Source organism: Euprymna scolopes, chromosome 1 (assembly GCF_053919585.1).
Source record: "Euprymna scolopes isolate OS-2025 chromosome 1, ASM5391958v1, whole genome shotgun sequence".
NCBI classification, from domain to species: domain Eukaryota; kingdom Metazoa; phylum Mollusca; class Cephalopoda; order Sepiida; family Sepiolidae; genus Euprymna; species Euprymna scolopes.
In genome coordinates this window covers 92752186-92779902 of record NC_136482.1, presented here as the reverse complement: position 1 = coordinate 92779902, position 27717 = coordinate 92752186, and the positions used below count along the sequence as shown (strand labels likewise).

The following is a 27717-nucleotide window of genomic DNA, read 5'->3' as shown; positions in this document are numbered from 1 at the left end:
TTAGAGTTACCGTTCTTGGGGGAAAAAAATCAGCACGTTGTTCGTTTCAGAACCTCCCGTCTAACTGCCCGGATTTATATCGTAATAGGTCAATTGAGGCCACGGGAAATGTTTTAATATCAAGGTTTGTAACGGCATTATGTTCTTTAATTAAAAGTTATATCTATCATCATCTAGCATTATTTTTGAAAAAAGCTAATAATTAATATCCAAAAGCATAGCAACGCTGAGACAGCGGTGTTGTTATTTTTGTTCTTTGGGTGTTTTTTTTAGATACGAAAAAAAAATTAAACATTATTTCAGAATTAAACATTTTACCATAAAAATCGTAATTGATCAATATTTGGCTAATTAAGCTCTTTCCTTTAGTTGTTAAACTTTTATATTCCCAATAAACACTCGTTTCATTAATATACCTTTTATTTTTGTAAATAATGCTTTTTTTTTAAACGTGGTTCACGAATCATTTTTATAAATTTGGTAGGTACATGCACTTATTAATCCGTGCTGAAATAATAACGTTATTATTTAAAAAGCCATTCTTAACATGGGGAGGGCTGGTGTTTTGTACCTATTCTGTACTTTAACCTTACAATTGAATAAAAACAAACATATCATAAAACTTTAATTAAACTTGGAAATACGATTTAAAAAATAGCGCGGATCAGTAAGTGCACTAGCACCTTTTGGTAAAATAGATTTAATATTTAGACTTATTTAAATATCGTCGTATAACAAAACAAAAAATTCAGTACTTCTACAGAATATATTTAATTTAGATATGATTTCCAAGTTATATTTAATTTTTACTGTGTTATCAGCTGAAAGTGCAGAAGAACAGTCATAAAAAAATCCCCATGTTAAGAACGAGTTTCTAAATAATAACGTTTGAGCACAGTCCGTATTTTGCATAAGTACCCGAATTACTATTAAAGCACAGAAGAAAGCAGGCATATGTTGTGTATTATTTTCTATTGAAAACAAATTTTTTACCCCCCCCCACTCAGTCCTGTCCCGTTTGACAATGACACCGTAAAACTTGGAAAAGTCAAGTAGATAACTGAATCTCACCCTTTTTTCTTTTGTTTTAACGAAGTTTGGTGCTTGTGTAGATTGTTTTCAACCAAGCATTTCAGATAGATTACATGGCATGTCAGAATTAGTATAAATTCCAAAATTTAAGAAAAATTATGCAGTAGAAAAATAATTACAAATAAAAATAGGGTTCATGTGTACGAGCGAGCGGTACCTCTTTAAATTTTTTGTATTTTCACCTTAACATTTTTTTCATTGGATTATTATCGAATGGACATTAACCTACAAGATTATATATTAAAAAGTCAATATTTAACTATTTGGAGATGGTGCTCGGTTTTTAATTTACGTTCTAGTAAATCTATGACCATTTTAGAACCACTCGACGTTTTTAAGTCCAACTTGGCGAATTTAGCCTTTTGTAAGCCTTTTTCTGAATTTCGCTTGAAATTTGCCATTTTCCAATTATATATACTAGCAGTTCAGCCCGGCTTTACTCGGGCCTTATGTACTGTTCATAACTTTATGTGCATATGTATATTTATATATTAAAAAGTTGGACTCGTATCCAGGTAAACTACATCTAAAATTTCAAGTGTTTAGATCCAAAATTGGCGGAAAATTTGGTAGAGCCTGCAAACGTCAACTCTTTCAACTTTGACCTCTTGCCAGCCAAATTTTTGCCCCAAAACTGATTAAAAAGCTTGCATGTCTGAATACCCTTTATGTAAAATTTCAAATGTTTAGACCCAAAATTGGCTGAATAGTTTGCTAGAGATCGCAAAGGTAAAATCTTTTGGTGCTAATGCAGAGAGTGATCCGGATCCGCGCTATTTTTTTAAATCGTATTTCCACGTTTAATTAAAGTTTTATGTTTTTTTTATTCAATTGTAAGGTTAAAGTACAAAATAAGTACAAAACACCCTCCCCTCCCCATGTTAAGAATAGCTTTTTAAATAATCTTATTATTTCAGCACGAATAATCACTCTGCATGAGTACCAATCTTTTTAACTTTGACCTCTTAGCAGCCAAAATTTTGGGCCCAAAAGCGATTAAAAAGCTTACCATATGTCTGAATACACTTTATGCAAAATTTCAAATGTTTAGACCAAAAATTGGCTGAGTAATTTCGTAGAGACCACAGAGATTAATTTTTAACTTTGACCCCAATTTTGACCCTTTAACATATATTGTTTTGGGCTGAAATTAAATTAAAAAGTTTGATCCATGTCCAAGTAACCTACATCTAAAATTTCCAGCGTTTAGACCCAAAATTGGTGGAGTTTGGTAGAGTTTTCAAAGGTCAAATCGTTGAACTTTGACAACCAAATTTCTGGCTGAAAACCGATTAAAAACAAAATTCCCAAATCTCAATATCCCTTATGTGAAATCTCGAGTCTGTAGACTGAAAATTGACATAGTAGTTTGGTAGGGAAATGTACACACACACACACACACACCACACACACACCACACACACACACACACAATTTCACTTTTGTAGATATATTTTTTGGAGCGGGGTATATGGAATCAGTTCTTTCTGGAAATTTACGATATTAAAATAAAATTATTTTTAATATCGTAAATTTCTAAGACTGATTCCATATGCCCACCTCCAAATTGAGCATTATGCGTCTTAAACGAGGCTATCATAATTATTATTTTTTTTTTAGTTTAAGTATATATTTGGATTGTGTTTTAAAGATAACAGACCAAAGTTAATCTCTAAAACAAAAAAAGAAATGTATGTTAAAAAAATTACAATGAAAAATGTTGAAAAAAATACATTTTATTTGAATTTCGAGTCCGACTGAATCAATTTTAAAAATCTCTGGATAAATAATTATCAGTTTTCTGATACTATTTCAATGGTAATTAGAAAATTAAACTCATAAGATACCGAATTTTAAAAACTTACATACTTTTTATAACAAAAAATGTATAACAAACCAAAAATATAATTTTCGAATTGTAAAAACAAATGTCTCATTGAAAATGTAAACACGAATAGCACTGATTTTCACTAAATTACGAATCACAATATGCATAATAATTTCGTTTATTTTATTTTTGAGAAGGAGCTTGTGGTTTCTTTGAAGCCAGATTGAAACATTGACTTCTGAAAAGGAGATATTACTCTTGAAAATTAGGGACATCAACACCTACCATCTTGTATGACACATTATGTTAGCAAATAAATATAATATAAAATTATTGATATACCCTTCAAACTCAACTTCTTTCATATTTTATTTTTGTTGTAATAAAACAAGAAAATCTTATTTAATTAGAATGTTTATGGATGTACAGAAGTAAGAACTTCTTTATTTTTCTCTTAAGGTTCATATTTAACTTGATATAAGTTGTTTTATACAATAATATAAAATTCTTGATTACATTTGTTAATATACTGACAAGTAGCAATTTATTCATTGAAAAAAAAAGTTAAAACCATTAATTTATTAATAATTAAATTGAGTTCAAATTTGAAAGAAAATGATTAATTATTATAAATGAAAAAATTACACACTCAAACCTAAAAAATACGGACTTATGTTTTATATTTTTACGACTGTCTGAACGTACATTTGAGATTGATTCAATCAGTCACAAAATGGCAGGTTTAGAGATGAAATGAGTTGGATGGGAGAGCCAAAACTGTCTTTTTTTTTTTTTTTTTTTAACTTTTTGTTAACGCTGTGCATCTGTAGGTAAACAAATGAAACATTGCTTGAATTTTCCCAATTTTTCAAATTAATTTTTTTGTGTGTTCCTGATATTCAATATTTACAATTTTTTTTTTTTTTTTTTGCAAGATTATAGAAAAAGTTTCTTACGCTGATATTTACACGTTCATGCATGCAAAGAAAATATTGAAATATTACATGTAAAATTTATGCTAAAAATGATACTTTTTTCAAATTATTTTTTTTGTGAAAATATTAAATAGACAATGCTTAATTGCATGATAGTTTGAGAAAATTAATTTTTCTTACTGTTATGACAATACTATTAACAGTCTATAAGGGCTTTTTTCGTCATGTTCCTGAAAGTATTAAAAACTATAACTTTAAAGGTGTTTTTTGTTTATAAAAAATAATGCATTCCCAGTAAGATTAAAAAAAAATCTTTCATTATATTCTGTGATCATTAATTAATAACTACTGAAAATTTCATTAAAATTGGTTAATTTCCTGAATTTTGGTGAATTTTTAAGAAGGTGGGAGTCAAAATGTTGATACATTTTGGACATCGCCCATTCATTTTGCATGTACCTATAGTACAAATAATAGTATAGTTTCGGCTTTGGACAAACATATATCAAATTTCCATGAGTAAGAAATAACATATCTTTTTTTATGTTTTAAGTGTTATTTTGTAATTTGTAATTTCTAATGATGAAATTATTCTCTTTTAATTGTAGTGTTGATGGACCTGGACATTTTACATGTCAAACAATACCTCAAGACTTCAAAAAACTCTTCAACCCTTTATCGGAGAGGAAAGAAAGAACATCTTTGACTCACGCAGCAAATATGGCGATAGTATTAATTTATTTCCACACTGATGATTCCCTCCACGATTTTAAATTGTTCACCCGAAAACTTTACCCCTCACGATTTGAATCAGGCTCTCGGGTGGAATATAGTGAAGAAACCCAACGACTTTTCTTGGTTCAAAGTCGTGAAGTACCTACCTCATCCCTTTCACTTTTTGACTATACCCCAGAGCTCTGTCCATTTGATCACGGGGATTATTATTCATCCAATAATTCAATTCCAGGATCGTCAAATTGTTGCTGTTTCAATAAACATCAACCGGTGAAACTTGAATCATATTTCCAACTCTGCCCATGCCATAAACTGTGCCTTACCCTCGATAGCCATGCAGCAGCTTGTGCTGCTCATGAACTTGCATTGTCACGCATCTTCCGAAAGAAGTTTATCAAGTATGCCAAGTCGATAGCTGGTATGGATAGTTCTTTTGAGAATGTGGACTCTTCTGATGAAATTGGGATTATATGGATACCTTTTGTGATAGAAATTAAGCTTGAGTACCCAAAACAGAAAATTGATTACAGTTGGTAAGTAATTTAAGTAATATTTATAAAAAAAAAATCTTTTTAGGGGCAAGGTATAGTATCTGTTCTGATACTTCATCTTTTCTGTCTTCAGTCAGTGAAGGAGAAATTCTTCTTGACTGAAAAAATTTTAATTTTGTTCTAATCTAGAGTACACCTTTTGAGTGAGCTGGATTTTTCCGCACATTAAAAGTCGGGGCCACAAATTCAAGGATAAAGGTTACTGAGATATACAGATTGTCAGTTTAATGTTGTTGAAGAATATTATGAGATGATTAAAAATAATGAATGAAATGAACAAAATTTTATTATTTATGACAAGTATTTATTGACATTGGATTTGAAGACAGCTATGTTGAAGTCTGTAAGGAAGCAGTCTCATGATAATGTGTTCTATAGATGAAAAGTTCTTGAAAAGAAACTCTGTTCATGGAAATTCCATTTGATGTTAAGCACATGGAGGAAAAAGGGAAAATCTCTTGACCTTCACGTTAGACTTCAAATGAAAGATGTGTATCAAATCTTTTGCTAAGGTTACTGGAAAAATGGTTGGATATTTGTACTGCTTCAGAAAGTATCTCATTCCTGATGCAATCCTCTACTTGTAAGAGTCAAAAACATCCGAAGATGGAGTACTATTGCCAAATCTGTGCATGTCTAGCTCAGATCACCCTTTTCTGTCTTGACAAAGTATAAAACCAATTTCAAAATTTAGTGAGAGATGTCCTCATCTCTTCCCTATAACTTCTTTCTTACAGAACAGGCTGTAGAGAAAGTTTAATATTTACTGCCATTATATCTCTGCCAAGATATGTATTTGGTCAAATTTGTAACTCTTTATTTGTTTATGTACAGCCTGGCATCCACATTGCTTGACCAATTGTCACCAAACTTTGTCAAAATATTGGTCAGGTCTAGCTTAGAAGTGATTTAAATTTGGGATGTCTAAGTTATGATCATGGTTACGGAAAAGTTAAGTCAGTCATACTTTTGGTGATATTGTTTTTTTTTTTTTGTTTTCTTTTTGTTATAACTTTGGTTGTTTTTGTTTTTTTTTGTGATAACTTTGGTTGTTTTTTTTTTTTTGTGATAACTTTGGTTGTTTTTTTTTTTTTTTTTTTTCTTCTCTTATTTACCCCAAACAAAGCACAGTATCATTTGGACATAAGTGCTACTATTTGAGATCATATCTACAGGGACACTATGCAGGGAGTTGAACAACGAGATCTGTTCACATTACATTTTAAACCTTTTCATGTCAGTACAGTCAAGAAAGCAGGAAACTGGGAGGAATTCCAAAGTCTAGCAGTTTGAGGGCAGAAACTATTAGAGGTTTTTGGCATCTATTCTAGGAGTGGGATTTTGCTACTTGTCAGGTTAGTTGAGAATATTTACTTTGAGGAGACACAAGTGCTACGAGTTCGTCAGAACATATTCGATTAAAATACTTGTAAAATATGCAACTTTGCGGCAATATGACAGCAGTTGGAGTTTAGTTGACAGTGCAAGACTTTTCTGAACCCTGTAATAAGAGTGAGAGATTAGTGTTAAACATACCAGTCCAGATGTGGCAACAATACTCCATACATGGGCAAATGGTGGCTTTGCAGAGATATAAAATATGAACTGTTTTCTAATTCAGTAGAGAGCTCAGCTTCTTTGCAGCAACCTTAGCAATATCCCCAATGTATTTGTTCCAATTAATGTTGCCTGTGAATGTTAAGCTGAGAAGTTTGAACCAAGGAGCTTTCAAGAAGAATATTGTTAGTCATAATCAATGGCTGAGAAGGTTTGTTGTAATTATTGAAGGAAAGAAGCTTAGCCTTGGCAGCGTTAAATGTTACCATCCATTTATGTCCCCATTTCACCACAGACTGGAGGTTATTCTGTAAGGTTTCAGCCATTGTCTTAGATATGTCTTCATTCATTTGTTGTCTCACCACATTTTGGCCAACTAATCCTCTGGCCTGCTTGGGTAGAATTGAAATCTTCGGGGTTCGTGGCATAGTGGATAGAGGTGTTGCGTCTTTATGATTCCAGATGAGAATTGTTTGAAGATAGCGGTTTCAATCCTACCCAAGCAGACCAGAGGATTATTTGGCCAAAACATGGTGAGACAACAACAACTATGGAAGGTAGTAATTATTGGGAATATAGTTACAAGACTCGGGATTTCTATCCAGTTGCAGTTAATCACCTGAAGAAGACTAGAGGATGAGTTTGTCAAAACGTGGTAAAACAATAACTATGAAGATGAGAATAATAGTCCACAAAGAATGAATAAACAAAGATTTTGTTAAGTTTGATATTTTGATGAAATTTTAACTTGTGTTGTTAAGCAGAGGTATACAGTAGGCACCGCCAAAACTGGGGGGGGGGGCAGGTAAGTACTTTTTGACGGACCGTCTTTTTAAAAATCTACCAAAAATCAGGTAATTATCCAATCAATACGAAATTTTCAGCGATTATTAAGAGAAGAATGAACTTTATAACAGTGTACTTATTTTTCATAAACAATATTTATATATATATATATTTTTTTTTTTGCTTGCAACCCCCCCCCCCCCCTGTATTTAGGGGGTTCCAAATATGCTTAAAATAATCATCTGAAACTGAACAAAACATATGTTGTTGTAAGGGACGGGATTATAGATTAAAAAAAAAAACAACAAAAAAACTTGTTTGCATACCTTATTTTGATGAATATCAGAACTTCGATTGTGTTTAATTATCCCGCTTTTGAGTTTTGAAGTGTGAAATTCGGTGAATGTTAAGTAAAATAATTAAGTTAAGCAAAACAAAAATTTTTTTTTAATATTTATATGAAAAAAGCCATTTTAAAATCTTTGATAAATAAATTAACAATTTCTTTTTAGTGGGCCGAATAATGCATGACCATTATTAAACAGGGCATGATTTGAAGAATCGATACAAAAAAAAAAAATTTGATAAATATTGTGTCCTTTGTGTTAAAAATATCATTATTTTTTCGATCAAGTTTGGAAACGTTTGCCGCCTTTCGACTACGGTGGACCAAACGCGCTGAAATAATTTTTTTTATTCTGCTTTAAATTGCTCCCCTCCCCATTTTGGAGAGCCCAGCCCCCACACACATACACATTAAAATCCAAACTCCTACAAATGGTCACCCATCTGGTACTGGCCAGCCTCAGCATTGAAATTTTCGTCACTGAAAAATAAGTTTTTGTTTGGCTTTTTGGTCTTCCGTAGTTTGTTTTTAATCAAGTACAAATGTAAACAGTAATCAAATTGACTCGAAGTAACTGGTTGCCTATATGAATAAGTGGAATTATTTGAAATCCAGGTACTTATATTATAATATTTTTGCATATTCTCATAGAAAATCACCCTAAATCTTAGTTAGACAAGAAATAAACAAATTAATTCTTTCAAAAACCTTTTTTTTTTAACTATTTATATACGTTTTTTGTGCAAAACAAAAAAACGCCAATTGTTAACTTTTGGGGAAAATTTAACATTTAAAATTTAATTAAAAATAGTAGAAAAAGTTTTACATTTATTCTGCTTTCGATATGATAAAATTCAGGGTTTTATCTTTCTGGAAAAGAAAAGTTACTCAGAAATAATGGATTTTAATAAATGTAGTTTCGTTTTAAAAAACAACAACAACTTGATTTTTCGGCCATTTTTGGCGGTGCCTAGTATACAGTTTCACAACTGACTTGTTCTTTTTATACATGTAAACATTAAAATGTTTGTAGTCATTGAATAAACAATATTTGATAGAGACTACAAAACAGTTATTTTGAAATAGTAATTTAAGAAATAAATGCCTTTAAATTAAATGTTAATTCTGTTTATAGATATTGTTAGCATTCAAAAGTAATGGGGAGTTATTGTTATTTGCATATGTTTAAAGCATGAGTGTATGATGAGAACTGGTCATCACTACTCCAACATAAATTACTAACTTAAGCAACTGATCCCCAAAATCACAGAAACCATTATTTTTGTGACTCACCAAATATCACATTTTGTCCTCTGTAAAATTTAAGGAAACAATGTATTAGTTGGAAAATATAAAGTATGAAAATCTGGTCCATTTAAGCTAGAAATTAGGGGAAGTCCTTTTTTATAGTATGGACTATTCCATTCTATAAATTGATACTTTAACACTGGAATTAGAAATTAGTTTCTTATACATCATGTATGCCTTATATATGTATATTTTGTCTGTAATAAACAACCAGAGCTGTAGAGTTGAAAGTCTAAATGTTTGACTCTGACTCCTGAAATTTTAAAAATGTCCAACTCCAATAAAGAAATTTTCTAATACTAGTAATATATTTAATGTAGGCCCTGAAATGGTGCATATTCTCTCCTGATGACCCAACATTATCTAGAAACTGGAATGGATTACCCCACAAATGAAAACCAGTGGATAAACTTATATATAAATTTATATACAAGTCTACAGAGAAAGGTAGGTCCTGAAATGGTGTATATTCACTCCTGTTTATGCAACAATATCTATAAGACTGAAATGAAATACCCTAAGTTAAAACAGTCAATAAACTTGATTATATACATGTCTACAAGGTAAGTTCTTTCTTCCAAACATCATCTTCTGTAAGTCGCTCGCTTCATTGCAAGTTTCTGTACAATTCCGCAAATATCATTCTATATAGACATGGCTATTCCAATGACTTTCAGGAATAAAATAATAGACTTGTTTATATGCATGTCAATAAGTTGTTTCTTCCAAACAATATCTTCTGTTAGTAACTCACTTCATTTTGAGTTTTTGCTGTTCCAGTCTCAAATATTATTCTATGTATTTTAATAAGTTATGAAAATATATATGACAATTAAGCTACAGTCTAAAATTAACTTAATAACTAACGTAAGTACTGAAAATTGCTTCATAAAATATATTTCTTTATAATATTTTATGTAGATACATGAATTACTAATATATATATATATATATATATATATATATATATATATATATATATATTAGAATAATATTTGCTACTGAAACAGTAGCAGAAACTTGCAATGAAGCAACCAACCAACAGAGGATATTGTTGTTTGGAAGAAACAGCTTACCTTGTAGACATGTATATAATCAAGTTTATCAGAGGTTTTGACTTGTTGGGTATTACATTTCGATCTCCAGATAATGTCAGGTGATCAAGAGAGAATATGTATCATATCTGAGCCTACCTATCCCTGTTGACTTGTATCTAATAAAGTTTATCGTTTTTTTTGGTACTAGTGCAGTTATTGATCCGTGCTGAAATAATAACGTTAGTATTTAAAAAGCCATTCTTAACATAGGGAGGGTGTTTTGTACCTATTCTGTACTTCAACCTTACAACTGAATAAAAAAACATCATAAAACTTTAATTAAACTTGGAAATACGATTAAAAATAAAATAGCGTGGTTCAGTATGTGCATTAGCACCGTTTTTTTTTTTGTATGAAGTAATCCATTCTGGTATACAGATAACTTTGAATTGTCAGGAGAAAATATGAAAATATGCACCATTTCGGTATCTACCTTTCTACATTATTTTTGCATATTTCCTCCCCCCCTTCCTCACTGATCTGAGGGCCCCATTATCTAAATTGCATTTAACTGAGCTGTTCAATAGACTCAAAACTGGACGTTTAATGAATTTTAGCATTTCCCACCTCGATCAACAGCCCAGTCTCATGTGACGTTCAAAAGTTCAATGGCTGCATCGCACACTCTTGCCGAGTTAAGACGTGCTCATATAAAAAAAAGGAAAATAAACCACTAAATAAAAATTAAAAAAATAAATGAAATAAGTAAAGTATGTACAATAAAAATATAAATGACTAAATAAAATAATTATGTATATAAAACAAATGAATAATTAAAAATTATGTATATAAAACAAATGAATAATTAAAAATTATGTATATAAAACAAATGAATAATTAAAAATTATGTATATAAAACAAATGAATAATTAAAAAATAGATAAATAATAATAAATGAAAAAAAAATTTTTTTAAATTAATTAAAAAATAAAAAAAAATTTCTTGTGTAGTTCTGTCATTTTCCTCTGCTGTCTTTTTTCTTTGACTGATATTTTCGTCGGTTCCTTTTCATAATTTAACACCTAGCACTAATCATGTATTGTAAACTATTCAAGTAAGTACTGAAAATTGATACATAAAATAGATCTCTTTATAACATTTTATGTAGGTATATATATATATATATATATATATATATATATATAATATTTGCTACTGTAAGAGCAGCAGAAACTCGCAAAGAAGTAAGCTACTAACAGAAGATATCGCTGTTTGGAAGAAACAGCTTACCTTGCAGACATGTATATAATCAAGTTTATCAGATGTTTTAACTTGTGGAATATTTCATTTCGGTTTCCAGATAATGTCGAGTAATCACGGAAGAGTATGCACTATTTTGGAGAATTGTATATAGTACAGTTTATTGTTTTTTTTTCTTTGTGGGGTAATCCATTACGATATATAATTTATACCTGCTCTTTTAACTGTTGTTCTAGTACATGTGTATGTCAATTTCCAGTTTACTTTTACTGCTAGTATAAAAAAAATATTAAAAAAAAATTTATGGAAAAATATTCTACATAGTATTTGTATGAAAGACTAAGTAACTACAATGAATGTCTTCACTGGCAAAAAAAAAAAAACATTTAAAATTGTTTTAACCAAAAAGTATTTTGCTTTGAACCAATTCTGAATACCATTGATGCCTACTTTTTTTTTACAGATTAGCAAAAGTTACAATTTAAAATTACTATAATGATACCATTGAAGCACAGGGTGGAGCAGGTGCTAGTGTGATTGAAAGTGTTAGGAGTTGATGAAATAAGTTCAGGGAAACTTTTGGGTACCTATGCACTTATGACACTGTTCAAGCCTCCATGAAGAGTTTTTTCCCGTCTGGGCCAATTTTAGGTTATTTTTGAAAGGAAGATTATATGGCTTGTTATGCCATTTTTCTGGGTCAAAATTTAATGGAGAATTAAAATAAAAGTGTCTAAAATACAAAATGTGGCATAGTTTCGGAGATATGATAGCTTTTTCAAAGTGTGGTGTAATATCCCTAAATTGGAGACTGGTTTCCCGAACACGATAATAGCTTCGCCCTTTTTAACTTATATCTCACTAGAAGCCCAAAACTGAACTTTCAAATATTTTGCTTCTTCATTTCAAAAAGACAAGAATTATTGACCAATGTTCAAGCCTTATGAAAGATTTTGGGAATATAAGGGTTCAGACGCTCTAGTAAGATAGACAAATCATTGGAATATTTTCTAACAGCAGAAATAATTAAAACGAATAATTCAAGAAATCAAAAATTTGCAAAGTGATTAACTGTTTAGGTTAGTTAAGTCAGAAATAACACAAATCATTGCAAACAAAAGAAGTCACTTTACAAAGAAAAATCGTTTAATTAAGCGCTGTACGACAATCTCATCTCTAAGGTAATGCTATACTGCTGCATGATATACTTGGATTTGGAAGCCAGAGTAGCATCACTTAAATTTTCACCAAGCTCTTGGATTTAATGCACAGGTTTCTGGTTATAATTGTCCTCACCAAAACCCATTTCACTATCAGTTTATCTCTCTGGCTAGAGAAGCGATGAGTTAAGTGTGGAGGGAAGGTTGTTCTGGGGTTAGAGTAGCATTAAGTTGATTTTTTTTCTTTTTATATAATTGTTATTTTATCAACTTGCATGAAAAGAGCTATGTAAAAGATGCTTAAAACCGTTTGAATTATACAAATACCATCAGTATTTCAAAAGTTATGAGAATTTTAAGTGCCAAAATTTAGGCTTTTCTGTGGACATTTTTCTTTAGAAAAAGTGGGCTAAATTATAGACCTCAACATTTCAAAAAATTTGGTGATCTCGACAGCATTTATTTATTTTTAAAGCTATTCTCATGAAACTTGGCACTGTTATGTAAAAATGTGTGCTCTTTCTGATTATGCAGTCAAATCTGATGTATCTCTTTACCATAAGCCATAAATTATAAATTCAGATGTACAAATTTCAATTTTTTTAAAACTGGCGCACGGTATCATACAGTGGGTGTCTATTTATGAACAAAACTATGTATTATAGTGGTATTTAAATATAGCTTTATTGAGAATAGGCATTTTTCTGCCTCCTCACCAAAGGAGAGCTTAATCTTGGGTATAACCATTGAATGCCTGGCCGGTATTTACTACTCCCCTCAAAGAAAAAAAAAATTGAGTAGATATGAATTAATCGCAGAAATAAACCAAAGAAAATTTTTCATATAGATTTTGGATTTCTGTAAAAGATGGAAATTCCCATAGTCGATCAGAACTTATGCATTTTGGGATCAGTCCAATTTTCAATTTTGTAAATCCTCTCTATCTGGCCCAAAATATATCCCTATTTTCTGAGATGCAACCATAGATCGTACTATACGTGAATCCTCTATGTAACTTTCACAGTACCAGGATACCAGGAATCCTGATAAGCAACAACTATATATTTACCAATTGATGGTAATTTTTGTCATTTCTATTCTGTTGTTTTACTGAAAATTCAATTATGTAAACAAAGAAATAAAACTGTAATTTTTTACCTTGTTTCCAACTTAACACTTAAAATGATTACTTCTGTAGGTTTTAGTGTATGCTGAAAACGAATATCGCATTTAAATTTTCTACAAATAAGTAGTTTTCCAGATATTAAGCAATGGCCTTTACTTATGTTATCGCTGATGGTCATCTTGGTATGTGCAAGCGTGCAAACTCAACCCCAAGAAACTATGCACAAATGCACATACCAAGATGGCTACCAGCAATAACGTAGGAAATGACATTGCTTAATATCTGGAAAGCTACTTATTTGCGTAAAATTTAAATGCGATATTCGTTTTCAGCATACCCGAAAATCTTAAAAGATAGATATTCTTAAGAAAAATGTTAAGTTGGCAAAAAAGGTAAAAAGTTACAAAATGCATCACAATGAAATTCTTTATCGAACTGCCTAATTATTATTATTATTATTTAGATATCCTCAGTTAAAAAAAAAAACTGGTTCATTTTACAGATTCGAAAAAATGGTCTTGACAATGAGTTAAAAATAAATTCAAGTTTCACAATATCTTTTTTTTATTTAATTGTTAGGTGAAAGTACAGAATAGTCAACAAAAAACACCCTTCCTTCCTCATGTTAAGAATGGGTTTCTAAATGTTATTATTTCAGCATGGTAGCATAAGTGCACAAGTACCTTTTATTTATGTTTTTTTTTTGACCACTAAAAAACTCAATTCTACCTTAAGTACAAATAAGAAGTTAAACGCATGTCGTTTTTTTAACGCTTTTAGTGCGTGTGTACTAAAAGAATTAAAAAAAATAGTATTGTTTTGAAATCAAATTTGAAAAACTTGAAAATAATTTTTTTAAATGGAACTCAGAATAAAAATGATTCGTCTAGTAAGACGAAAGCAGAAACATAGTTTTCTATTTCTAAGAGAATGCTTTAGTCAGCTCAGCACATGACGTGCTTAGCAACCGTTTTTCTGTAAGCGGATTTGATTTCTATAAAAGATAACATTTTAAATTTCCGCACAATAATTCTCAAATATTTACATGAAAATAATTCTGAAACTATTATCTATATGAAAATGGATATAAAAATAAAAATCAAACACCAGTAGAGATGGACTCCTATGCTTATATAGCCTGTAAAATTTCAGCCATATCCAATCAAATTTAACCCAACGTATATGTATCCAAACATAACGTATAAAATGTAAACATTGAAAAAAAAAGCTTCCCTGTTTTGTTGTCGTCATTTTTTACTGTTTTTTCAATTTTAACTTGGAGCATAAAAACATTGAACGCATAAAAGAAAAATAAATTAACATCATTGGAATGCTTATTTTATTCTCTTTCCATCAATGTAATTCTTTTAAAAATTGACCCACAAATGAAAAAGATATAACTTGTTGAAACACATTAGGCATATAATATTGCTGATGTCCACGAAAATACAGCATACGCTTGTAATGCTAATTAGAGATGGTCGTTGAGAAGCTTTAGAACGACTCTCACGCATCTTGGTTAGATGGTATTCAGCTTTCTCTTCCTTTAACAAGCTGCTGTAGCCACCCTCTGCACTTGGTCTACCCTTCTTAGCTTGGTTTTCCTTTTTGAATGGCATTTTGCTAATCTAAAATGAAAAGGTTAAAATTCAAGTAATAAGCGGTTATATTCATGAATATGTTAGCTCTCTCCTGAACTGATAAACACTAAATATGACAGATATTATGAAGAATATGACTTAGTAGCACTAAGGGAATTTCCCAGGGCGTCCATTCCTCTATTTTGTACTTTGAGGATTTCACTTCAACCCTATAAGGGAAAATTTCAGGAATTTATTGAAATCGCCCCAAATTATGATATGAATTCATGAATGAAAGAATGAATGATTATTCAGCATCAGAAATATCATTTTACACATAATGTATGTTTTTTTATTTTCTTTCACATTTTTCTGGCATATAACCCATGAAAAAAGCACTTTTCCAGGAAATTTTAAAATTTGACCTGGGTGATAAAATGTGTGGTCTAAATTTGGATAAAAATCAAAAAATTGTCTCTTTCATATTTTCAATGACATAATTAAAAAACTTTTCCATGAAACAGATTTTTTATTTGGACCTTTTTAGAGCCTGTGACTTAGTTTATCAGAAAAAAAGTATTTTTGGCTTCAGAAGCCAAGTTTCTTTACAAAATGACGTGTATGTTTACCTGTATGCAGCAGATTTGGTTGAATATGGCATTTTCATATCAGTTAATGGTATACTGTATTGGAATGATTGAGTTTCCACACTTCGTTAATGCATCGGTGGGCCTTCTAAAGTTAAAAATTCTCAAAGTTTTGTAAAAATGAAAAAAAAATTGTCAGACATAAATCCGCAATTTAGCTAAAAATAAAAAACAAACAAACATAAAAGTGTTTTGGGCATCGTTTTTCACAGAACTCTATCTACACATGGTACTTTCTTGCATGGATCCCTCATTTTTTTGTAATCGATAAGTAATATTTGAAATATGGCCTTTCTTTTGGGTGCCTTGAAATTTTTTTTGTCACGACTTTTAGACCATTTTTGGCTAATTTTTCCTGCAAATGCTGCCATAACTCCAAAATTATAGGCCAGAATTAGATAAATCCTATATGATTTTGAAAGCTTAACTTATTGGTTACAGATATGACCACATGCCTAGGTCTGAACTTATGAGGGCTGGCTGAAAATAATTTAGGTTTCACGTGGGAAAAACTCTTCATGGAGGCTTGAATAGTGCCTTATGTTACCGTGCTTAAATAATATTTTGAAAGCCATTCTTAACATGAGGGGAGTGTTTTGTAACTATTATGCACTTTCACCTAACAATTTAATAAATAAAAAAAAAAAAGATATAAAAAAAACTTGAATTTAACTTGAAAATACTATTTTAAAAATGGCATGGTAACATAAGTGCATAAGTACCAACTTCTGCCATTACTAACCAGCATTACCTTTGCCAAGTGAAGGGTCTATCTGACATGTGTACAGAATAAGTATGATTATTATGCATAGAAGTGAAACCGAGCCAGGGAGGATTGAGGATATGTGTTGCATAGAGAGAAATGATAGGAGAATGACATAGTGGAAATGTAATGTAAGTTTTAAAGACACTTAGATCTGGTGACCTCATAGAAAAATTAAATCTGAACAGCAGAAGGAGATGTGTGCAAAACAAGAGTTCAATGGTATGGGCATATTCAAAGAATGGATCCAAGTTCTTGTGTCAACTGCTAGTTGAGACATGGCATCTTCAGTTCAAAGAGGAAAACCAAGGAAAAGTGGTAAGAATGGATTTCAAAGAAAAAAAGAATAAATAACTTGACCAGAGATAGGTTAATTTGGAAGTCAATTTCTTAAAGTATACATTAAGCTGAATATGACGATAAAATCTTTTTTATAAAGAAAGTTGTTTAATTTGTTATATTTATTAGAGATGATAAAGCACATTTCAAATTTTGTTTTTGTCTTAGTTTTACAATTAAAAAGAAGAAAAGTTCCTATAAATTAAGTAGAATTGTTGTCTGCGATACAGTGACGAAACTGTGCAGCCATATTGAAAAAGAAAGTAAGAGCTCAACATGATTATAGGTTTAATATTTTGATAGATATATCTCTGTTGCCAAACTTTCACATGACTGGTTTGATTTCTGATCTTTTTAAATGATTTCTTTATCAATATTCAGTTGAGTACCTATCTGGTACATGTAATAGTTGCATGTCATCAATCGTGATAGATATTGCTTAGATAGCAAACCTGTGGATTTGTGTTGAAGATTAATTGACTGCGATAAAAAGAAAATGATGCGTTCATATTTTTCTAATTAGATTTTTTTTAGATTTAGTATCCAGTTGACTTTGATTCACAAAACCTTAAAAAACACTGTGTCCTCAGTAAAATCAAAACTCTATAATACATAGTACTAGAAGAAATGTGACCTGTTAGGTTATCAAGTGAGTTTGCAAACCTAGTTAAATATATAAAAAATAAAGACATAATCTAAAATTAGTCACTTTCTGCTTATTATATCAGCCTCTTTTTCTCTCTGGATTAAATAATATTACTATCACTTGAGATATATTCTCTTTTGTTAATAATGGATTCTTCCAGTCTTTTCCTTTTCTTTATTACCTTTTACTGTTAATAGAGAAAGAGGGAGTGAGAGTGATAGGTAGGTCAAGATGGAAAATGGCATACACAGATATTGTATTAACACTGCTCAAGGAGCAGGAATAAACTAGTAAATGCATAAATTATTATTTGAGGAAGATTACTGGGGTTGAGTCAAACCTTTTAAAATTTCAGGAGTCTGAGCCTGTGTTTGGACTACAGATTTCACAACCTTGTTTTTGTCAGTAGATATACAAAAGTACATAAACATGTATTTTTTTTTTTCTTTTTAGTGATTTTGTATGATGTACCTATCCAACTTTTTTTTACTTAATATTCTTTTATTTAATTACAGGTTTTATCGAATACAAAGTTTAATAATTTTAAAATTAAAATCAGAAGAAGCCATGGCATTACTGTCAACACTTGGAGGAGGTTTCTCTGCTCTCGGTGATTATTATGAAAGACATGTATGTATTTACTTATATTTATATTGATATAATAAAAAAGAAATCCATTGTTTATACATATAAATATTTATTTCTGAAAACCAAATTTAAATATTTTTTGTGGGGGTGGGGTCCTCCCAGGCTTTTACTTTGGGGATAATGAAAGTACATTTTCACTTATCATAATACATTCCTCTCATGCATTAGCTCCTCTTTTGGTGGGGATAGTATAGATATGTTTGTTCTTCATGATATGATACCATCTCCTTTTGAGAGGAAAGGGTGGTAGTATACTATAATCTATTCTGTCCTCTGTAATTACTTCTTTCTTTGGGGTTAGTTCGTTATGTTTTCACCAATCATCAAAAATATTATGTATCATTTGGTATCAATCAAAATGAAACTATCAGAAGAGTTATCTGTCCTTACTTACTTTCTTGTTAATTATATACTAGCAAGCTGCCCGGCAGTAAAATATTATATTTTATTTAATGTTATATTTTGATTAATGCAGGCTTCTTATTTATTATAAACAGAAATACCATAGATATTAAACATAATGCTGAATTTTCTTAAAAAAAAAAAAAATGGAAGAAAACTGAAATGTGCATGCAAGTATTTTTTTTCTAAACAGTTCATTTCTTGTAAGTAAAAAAAAATACTTAAACTGAGATCAAAACTGAAACCTAAAGACAGTAAGTTAAGCATAATAACCATTAGACCAAATTGACACGATCTGTAAAAATTCTTTTCTAAACCGACTTAACATAAAGAAGCTGTCATGTTTTCTGGTCACGCATGCGCATTCATGAAACAGTTGACAAACATAAAAATCCGATGACCCCCCCCCCCCATGTACCAATGTTTAAATTTTGACCCCATAGTAGCCATTTTTTTCAGGATGAAAACTGATTAAAAAGTTTTGTACATGTCTGAATACCCTATGTACCAAATTTCAAGTCTATAGGTCAAAATTTCATTGAGTATATAGATTGAGAAGTATTCTCGCATGCGCACACACATTATCGCTTTTATAGATATAATATTTCAAAATATGATTTATCATAAAATGAAATAAGCATGATCCGGTTTGATAATTCAGTCGGGATATAGGGAGAAAGAAAAGCTTAAGTGTTTATTCACTTAAATAATATACTAGTAAATATATATGTCTTCCGTTCTCATATTTTTTTTCTAGCCTAGAAGGATAGTATCATGATAGACAAACATAGGAGAAAATAAAGATTGGGGAAGATGGTATCATGATGAATGAACACTACCTCTCTCTCCCTCCCTCCTAAATAAAAGATATAATACATTGGACTAATGAACATATACTACATATTGCCTGTCCCCACTACAAGGAGGGAGTAATGCTTAGTATCATCATAAATTCACATAAATTACGCTCCCCCCCTTCCCCCCCAAAAAAGGTAATGCCTGAGAGGATTCTCATAACAACAAAACAGATATTACACTATTTGAATTGAGCATTGCAAGATAGTACAGTACTACATTAATAGAAGTAATAATATTATTTCAGCTTCAAACAGATACCAAATCTCCACTAGTAATAGATATCTATGGTGGTGGTAGTTGTGTTAAATGTCTGATTTTAAAAAGCAACTTTATTGATTTCTAATTCTATTTTTTTACGCATAGTCAATGTCTTTATGTATACATTTTATGAGAAAGCCTTTAAAAAGATAAAGGGGAAATAACTGCGATCTTTTTATTTGCATTCATAAAACTAGGAAACGGTCTTTATGATGTTTGGATTTGTTATTCTTAAATAAAATTTAAAACTATATTTTTCAGTCTCTTGAAGCCGGTAAAATAGCATTACGACAACTTAAGATTGCTTTGACGATATGTGATCCGCTGATAGCTGCCCGGTGTTACTTGTATGTAGCTCTTAGCCTAATGCAAAGAGGTTACCTGCGAGAATCAAAAGATATTATCAGGTAAGTAGAACATTTTCAGATTCGTTATTTAATTTTTAGGGTTTTTTTTTTCTGTTTGTGTGTAATCTATGTAAAGCTAGTTGGAAAGAACTCCAGCAGAATACTCGATTATTAAGAAAATAAAAAAATAAGAGTGTAATATTTATTTATAAATGTATTACAGAGGATCAGAACAACATAAATACCGTCCGTTTCAAATTCGAACAAAGAGGACCTATAATTGGTTCCTCTTATCACACTCTCTTGAGACTGTTCTTGGTCTGCCTTCTTAGAAAAAACAAACTTACAGGGAAGCAAACCAGAACAGAAGTTGAAAAGAGATCAATTAAAGGTCTCCTTTGTTTGCATTTGAAATCGATAGTACCAATATTGTTTTGATTGTGTGTGTGTGTGTGTGTGTATATATATATATATATATATATATATATATATATACACTTTTATATATGTAATTACTTCCTCCTTTGGGGTTAGTTAGTTCATTACGTTTTCATCAATCTTCAAAAATATTATGTATCATTTGGTATCAATCAAAATGAGACTATATGTGATGATGTGATAGTACCAATATTGTTTTGATTGTGTGTGTGTGTATATATATATATATATACACTTTTATATATGTAATTACTTCCTCCTTTGGGGTTAGTTAGTTCATTACGTTTTCATCAATCTTCAAAAATATTATGTATCATTTGGTATCAATCAAAATGAGACTATATGTGATGAGTTATCTGTCCTTATTTTCTTATTAATTATATACTCGCAAGCTGCCCGGCATTGCCCGGTTGTAAAATATGCACAAATATTATACACACACACACACACACACACACTAGATGTATGTGTGTCCTAACAGGATACAACCACTATCACTATTCTGTTTTGATTTCATGTTTATGAATTTTTGAGATGAGGACAGATAAAAGTAAAATTCAGTTCTTGGGGAAACTTTTTTGAAGATTCAATCCTCTGTGCAATACTGATGTGATACATAAAATACAATTGCAAATTATTTAAAACTTATATCTGATCATGGCTAACAGAACGAGAGCATACTACCTCCATTTCAAACGTGAATAAAAGGTTCCATTCAAAATTCTATACAGATTTTAAAGTTTGACATGATACATCTGGAGATGGTCGGGGGTTACATCAACCGAAATGTTGTGATAAAAGCGTCCAAGATGAGAATGGTAGTCTGAATGATTCAAATAATACATATTTTATTTTCATTCCAAAAATTCATAAACTGTGACATAACTTTTCAGACATTGCGGTGAGTGCAGATGTACATATGTAAATTTGATAGTGAGCTAACAAAAGTTATTCTTTTCATAAATGATCACACAGACATTAAGAAGTGATTGAATTAAGATAGTGTGAAAGGAATATGAAGACAGCAAAGAGAAAGATGGATGACTTGTTTAGTTAATCATAAATTGCAGTTAATTAGAAAAATTAAAACAATTCTTTTTAAAACATAACTCAATCCCATAACTAGGATATATTTTAACATATATTTTGTGTTATATAGGACAAAAACCTTAGGAAAACAAATCTGAATTCACATTTGGCATAATATCTATCTCATACATATATGTATATGTACTATTATATAAAAGGAACTTTGTGTGAGTTCGTTCCTTATGGACTCAAAAACAGCTGGACCGATTTTTATAAAATTTCACACAAAGATACTTTATGTGCCTGGCAGTGCTTTTAGATAGGTTTTGTATCGGAATGTCGTTGAGAAGTATAGATAATCAAAATAATCCGATGAAAGAAGGGACAGGCGGTTTTGACCAAAGCTAACATCTTACACAGCCTAATATATCCCCCAATTTATTAGAGAGGGACCTATGTTTTTAGTGGCGTTCGTCTGTCTGTTAGTTTGGACGATTGCCAGATAACTGTCCATTAGTTTTTCCTGAAATTTTGCCACAAATTGTATTTCATTAAATAGATATGACCAGTAAAAAAAATTTTTGCAAAAATTCCCGTTGTGTCCCCAGGGGCTCAAAAGAGGTCAAAAATGGCCAAAAATGGCACGTTTTGCTCCATAACTTTTGATCCATCCATTAGATTTCTCTGAAACTTGGCCAAAATGTGGAGGCCATTGTTCTTAATATAAATCCAGTATGGGTGACCTGGGAAAAATTCTGGTTCATGTCCTCGGGGATTTTTAGTGCTAAAATGCCCCTTTTTATTTTCCTTTTTTTCTTCATATTTTTCAACAAAAACTTGATATGTCTGACTATATAGTGGTTTTTCACAATGGTCAACTCAAATATACTTGTGTTAAGGCCTGAAACTACTACACCATTATCCATTTACACTGGGATTCGGCATGCCCAGGGCTCAAAAGAGATCAAAAATGGCCAAAAATGACATTTTGCCGCCATAGCGTTTGATCCATCCATTAGATTTTCCTAAAACTTGACCAAAATGTGGAGGCCATTGTTCTTGATATAAATTCAGTTTGGGTGACCCTGGCAAAATTCTGGTTCGCATCCCTCTGGGACTTTTAGGGCTAAAAACAATGTCTTTTTGGAGCTCTATTTTCATATTACTCAAAAACTTTATATGTATATCTATATAATGGTTTTCCATGGTGCTGAATTCAAATATACATGTCTTAAGATGTGAAACTGCACCATTTGTCCATTTTTACTGGGATTCGGGGGTCACAAATGCCCCAAAATTGCAAAAAATGATACTTTTTTATCTCATAACTTATGCTCCATCCATTAGATTTTTCTGAAACTTGGCGAAAATGTGAAGGCAATGCTGGCCCTTCCACTTCTCACGTTCATTATTTCTTCACTATTTTTTTGTGGCGTCATCTCGCATGCAGCACCAGAAGGAGACCATGCATGCGCAGCTTGTTCATTTTAAACTTACATTCAAGCAGTAAGGCCAAGCATATAAAATTAACAGTAGGTTCCATGATATGACAGGGATGTGTTTGAAATGTTTCTATTAAGAACACAATTGAAGCATTTTAAACTTGAATTCAAGGCATTATATATAAAAAATAATTTTATAAAATAAGCAGTAGGTTCTCTACAGTGCAATGTAGACTACAATATATTTTGATATGATATTAAAAGTAACTATTTTTAAATTTTAATTTCTTTTTCATGTGAATATAAAATGTTTTTTTTGTTTTTTTTAAGAAGTCGTTAGAAAATTTATGTAGTGAGAAATGTGCTGTGAATAATCAATCTATAAATAATTTTTAAGGGTATAGAATTAAAAGGACTGCAGACAACATTATTGGCTGGAGTTATCATTTTTCTTTATCCTGGCTAAACGGAAATATGAAAAAAATTTATTAAAAACTACAATTCTGATTTTTTAGGGATGTGAGTTCTCTAATTCAGAAAAACCAAATATTTTAATGGAATATGCTCTGATGAACTCATTGCACTTGTACCCCCTGGATGTATATATCCCCGACAAACCTACTTAGCAGCAAAATCACACCCATTCACTGCTGAGGTTCCTAAATGCCAGAAAGCTTTCTACTCTAATAGCTTCTTTCCAAGAACAGCTGAACTTTGGAATTTCCTTCCTGCTACCTGCTTCCATGACTGTACTGATATGCAGAAGTTCAAATGTAATGTAAACTAACATCTTGTTAATCTTTTTTCAAGCATGAACCCAATTAGTAGCCCCTTATGTTCAAGTGGCAATATGCGTTGTTTGGGGTGAAGGTGAGTGTAAAAAAAATATATAAATATATATATATATTTATATATATATATATATATATATATATATTTTCAAAGAATGTTTTAAAAAAAGTAATGTTTTTTTGGGGAGTGTTTTTTCTCAGTAATGCTTCTCTCTCTCAGTAAAGTTTCTAAGGACAGTGTACCCTAGAAATATGAATAATTATCGTACCTCTAAAATTACATTTGACAACTATATTCAGCATTAAATCATCCATAGATGGTTGATATGCCATAAAACAAATGAAACCACATCAAACAAATGCTATTGATCTGTAGTTTGGAGGATTGTTGGAGTCTTTTCCTATTTAAGAGTAATACTTTCAAGGAGATCTGTATTGTAATAACATAAATAATTATTCTGTTATTCTACCTCTAGAATTATATTTGACAACTTTATTTAGCATTAATAACCTGTACACTAAACTAAACTTTACAATTTATCAATTATGTTTGCATTATGTGACGATAGAGATGCACACTCACCGGTTTCAAATGTCTTGTCTACTGAGCAGTCATTTACGAGAAGGAAAAAGTGTATGCTGAGAGTTGCTTTTGTAGGCGTTAGCAATTTGGATGTATGGACACTAACCATTTTAAAAGATGAGATGCCCTGACAATAAGGCTGATAGATGCAGTGGATGTGAAGGGGCGAGAAGGATATTTATGCATTTGGTAGAATGTTTTGGTAATGTTAGGTCAGTGTTGTCTGAAAAAGAGTTCCTCTCAAACTTTAAATCATCATTGTGCCACAAAGGGTCTTCCAATTTCTTACAAAGTGCATTATCATATGTTCATTTTAAAGGCAGACATGAGTGAAACAATTTTTTGCGATCTTGATTGGCATACCTGCAATATGATACTTCATGTTTAATAACTTTACTCATCAAACTGTTATTTTGTTTTAATTTATTACTAAAAATGTTAGGTGTAGGTCCATAATTTGCTTAAATATAGCTAATTATCTTTCTGGTTCTAAAAAAGGACTAAGTACTCATGGATTATAATGATCTTATATTTCTTAATGTGTTTTTCATATTTTTTTTCAGAAAGCAGTATTCATTTGCTAAGGGTCACTTCATCAAAGACTATCGTCTGATCGCCATGTGCAAAGGACTGTGGGCACGTTTGAAATTTATGTATTACTTACAAAAGTTGGAGAGACAAGGTATACCTTGCAATGTACAGCATGGGATTTTATCCAACTTCTGTTTAAATTATAATGTGTGTAATATTTTGCAGCCGACAAATGGACAGGATGAATCTATAATTCAAATGAGAGTTGGAGCTTCATGATGTCAAGAAGTCTAGGAAGAAAAAAAAAAACAAAAATAAATAGAAACAATTATCTGACACTAATTAAAAGGGATAGAATGGCCCAGAGGAACTTTGATGAATATATTAAGATGACCTATATCACTCTCTAGGAAAAGAAAAAAGCCAAAAAAGAAAATAGCTATTATGACTGGCAGGAGAAATGCAAGTTTTTTTTTTTTTTTTTTAAACCTGCTTCTTACAGGATGATCGCCCTCTCAAATGCCACCCATTAATAGAATCGTTAATCAAATTCACAGTCCTTTCTGCAATCCAACCATATTTGATACAAACAAACTTCAGTCTATGTCTTAACTTACCCACCAAGTTTCTCTCATGAATATCCAACAGTCTTGATGTTATCACTGTTTAATTTGCAAAATTTCCAACTCCAACACTCCTCTTTTAGTACTGCCCTGATTTGTACTGTGATGACCTTCTTCAGTTTAGGAATAGCCTGGGAATTGTTTTGATAGATATTATCTTTGGTATAATCTCACAGATAAAATTTCAGGGATCAAGGCTTAAGGTTTGATGAGTGTGAAACCCATTGAAAATCGTACCACTTGCTGATGTGATGATCATCAAAGTGACTTCCCTCGCATATCATTGAATGCTGCAAAACAATGACCTTTAAACATTCATATGTGAAACTTAGTGGACAATTCTGGTGTAGACTAAACTTTATTTCTACCAAATATGATTGAATTTCAAAAAAGGATTGTCAGCTTTATTAATGACTTCATGAGTGTAATTTTTGGAGGTCACGCTGTACATTAAGTAGTTTTCTTTTTTTTTTTTTTGTTAAGATAAATAAAAATTGAGGAATTTTATCTGACTAAATTTCCGAGATGAGATATTGTCATTTACAGGATTTGAATAGTTATCCTTATTGTGGTTTTATTCATATTTCAGATGCTGTATCTTCTGACTTTCTTCAGTTAGTTTATTTTTTCCTGATTGGTTACCATTTTTGAATTTCAAACTAAGTCCCTTATTTAATGCACTGTTCTCATTCTATAACTTCTGATGTGTTGTATTGGTTAATCCAGTTTCTTTCCTTGTCTTCCTTCACCAGATATTGAATTTGTGTATAGAATTTACTAGAAAATCTGTAAGATTTGTATCGCAAAGATTTACTTGAATTCATATGATAGTAAGAGTATCCATCTATACTATTTAACACTTTTATCAATGAGGTCACGTGCCCAGAAGATATCTTTTGTGTGATTATTTACCTTTACTCATATTGCAATAAATTAGAGTTCAATTCAAAATTCCAGGAGGGTTACCGAGACAAGAAACCTGAAGAAGACCGGAAAGTATAGTGTTTGAAACTTTGCGAATATAACTGCCGCAATGAGAATAACAGTCGAAAACATTGCAAATATATGAAATAATTTAAAAAACATGTAATTGTAGGTAATCAATTCTTAATCGTCTTTGCTCCCTCCCTCTAATTATTACCCAGAGAATAGATAATTCTTCAAGCATTGGCTACTGGAATTTAAGGTATTTTAAGAAAGTATTTAAAAAAAATTTTCTGACCTCCTCCCACTCATTAATATAATTTACATCAAACAAATTGTTATATATTTGACCTCAACAACGATTTTTTTTATAAAGTTATCAGTGATAGAAATACACTAAGCTGTTTTTGTGTTGTTTTTTTTTTTTGTTTTGTTTTTTAAAGGAAATTTCAGTGTTTGTCCCCTTTTTTTTTCATGTTTTAAGACCAAATTAAAGCCAGAGTTGGTGAAACTTGGCAGACTTTGACTGTCTAAAATAAAGAATGGTGATACATGATTAAAAAAAATCAAAATGTGTCATTATAAACTTATTAGCACCAATTGTCAATTTTTTTAAGATCAGAAGAATAATTAACCATATTTCAGAACATCTGTATTTTTCGGGGATATCTGTCGTCAAAGATTAGAGTGTCTTCTAAATATTACACCTATTGTTTGATGTATATTGGTGACACTGATGTCTTGATTTTCAATATACTGTGAAAATTTAGAGTGGCAAAATACAATCCGTTTCATCTATTATTCAAAGACTTTTTCTCACAACGAACTCGCATTTTTATAGAGTAGCAATCATTGCTCTATTTTATAAAGTTAAGTAAATCTTTGAAAGTAATTTTACTAATTACACGCTCTCAAAATGTGGTCCTACAATAAGGACTACATAAAAAATCGATAACCCCATGACAATTTCGAAAATAAAAGAACGGATAAAAACACGAAAATGTCATTGCCCCAAAAAAGAAGAAATACGTGACAACCTCCCCACCAGGTATTTCGGCAGAAGGGATACAAAGAGAAGAAGCTATTCTCCGAACATGGAACACGTTTTGTTGCCTGTGTGCTGGACCCCCACCCACCACCACCCCCA

General features: G+C 31.0%; 1 protein-coding gene across 1 annotated transcript; it reads left to right on the top strand.

The window, feature by feature from the left end:
• LOC145246540 (uncharacterized) lies at positions 1-26966 on the top strand. The gene is made up of 5 exons (XM_080108174.1): positions 1-124; positions 4464-5123; positions 18212-18326; positions 20124-20269; positions 25056-26966. Exons 2-5 carry the CDS (start codon positions 4576-4578, stop codon positions 25300-25302), a joined length of 1056 nt encoding a protein of 351 aa, XP_079964300.1. The 5' UTR covers positions 1-124; positions 4464-4575; the 3' UTR covers positions 25303-26966.
• Positions 26967-27717: the final 751 nt, after the last annotated feature.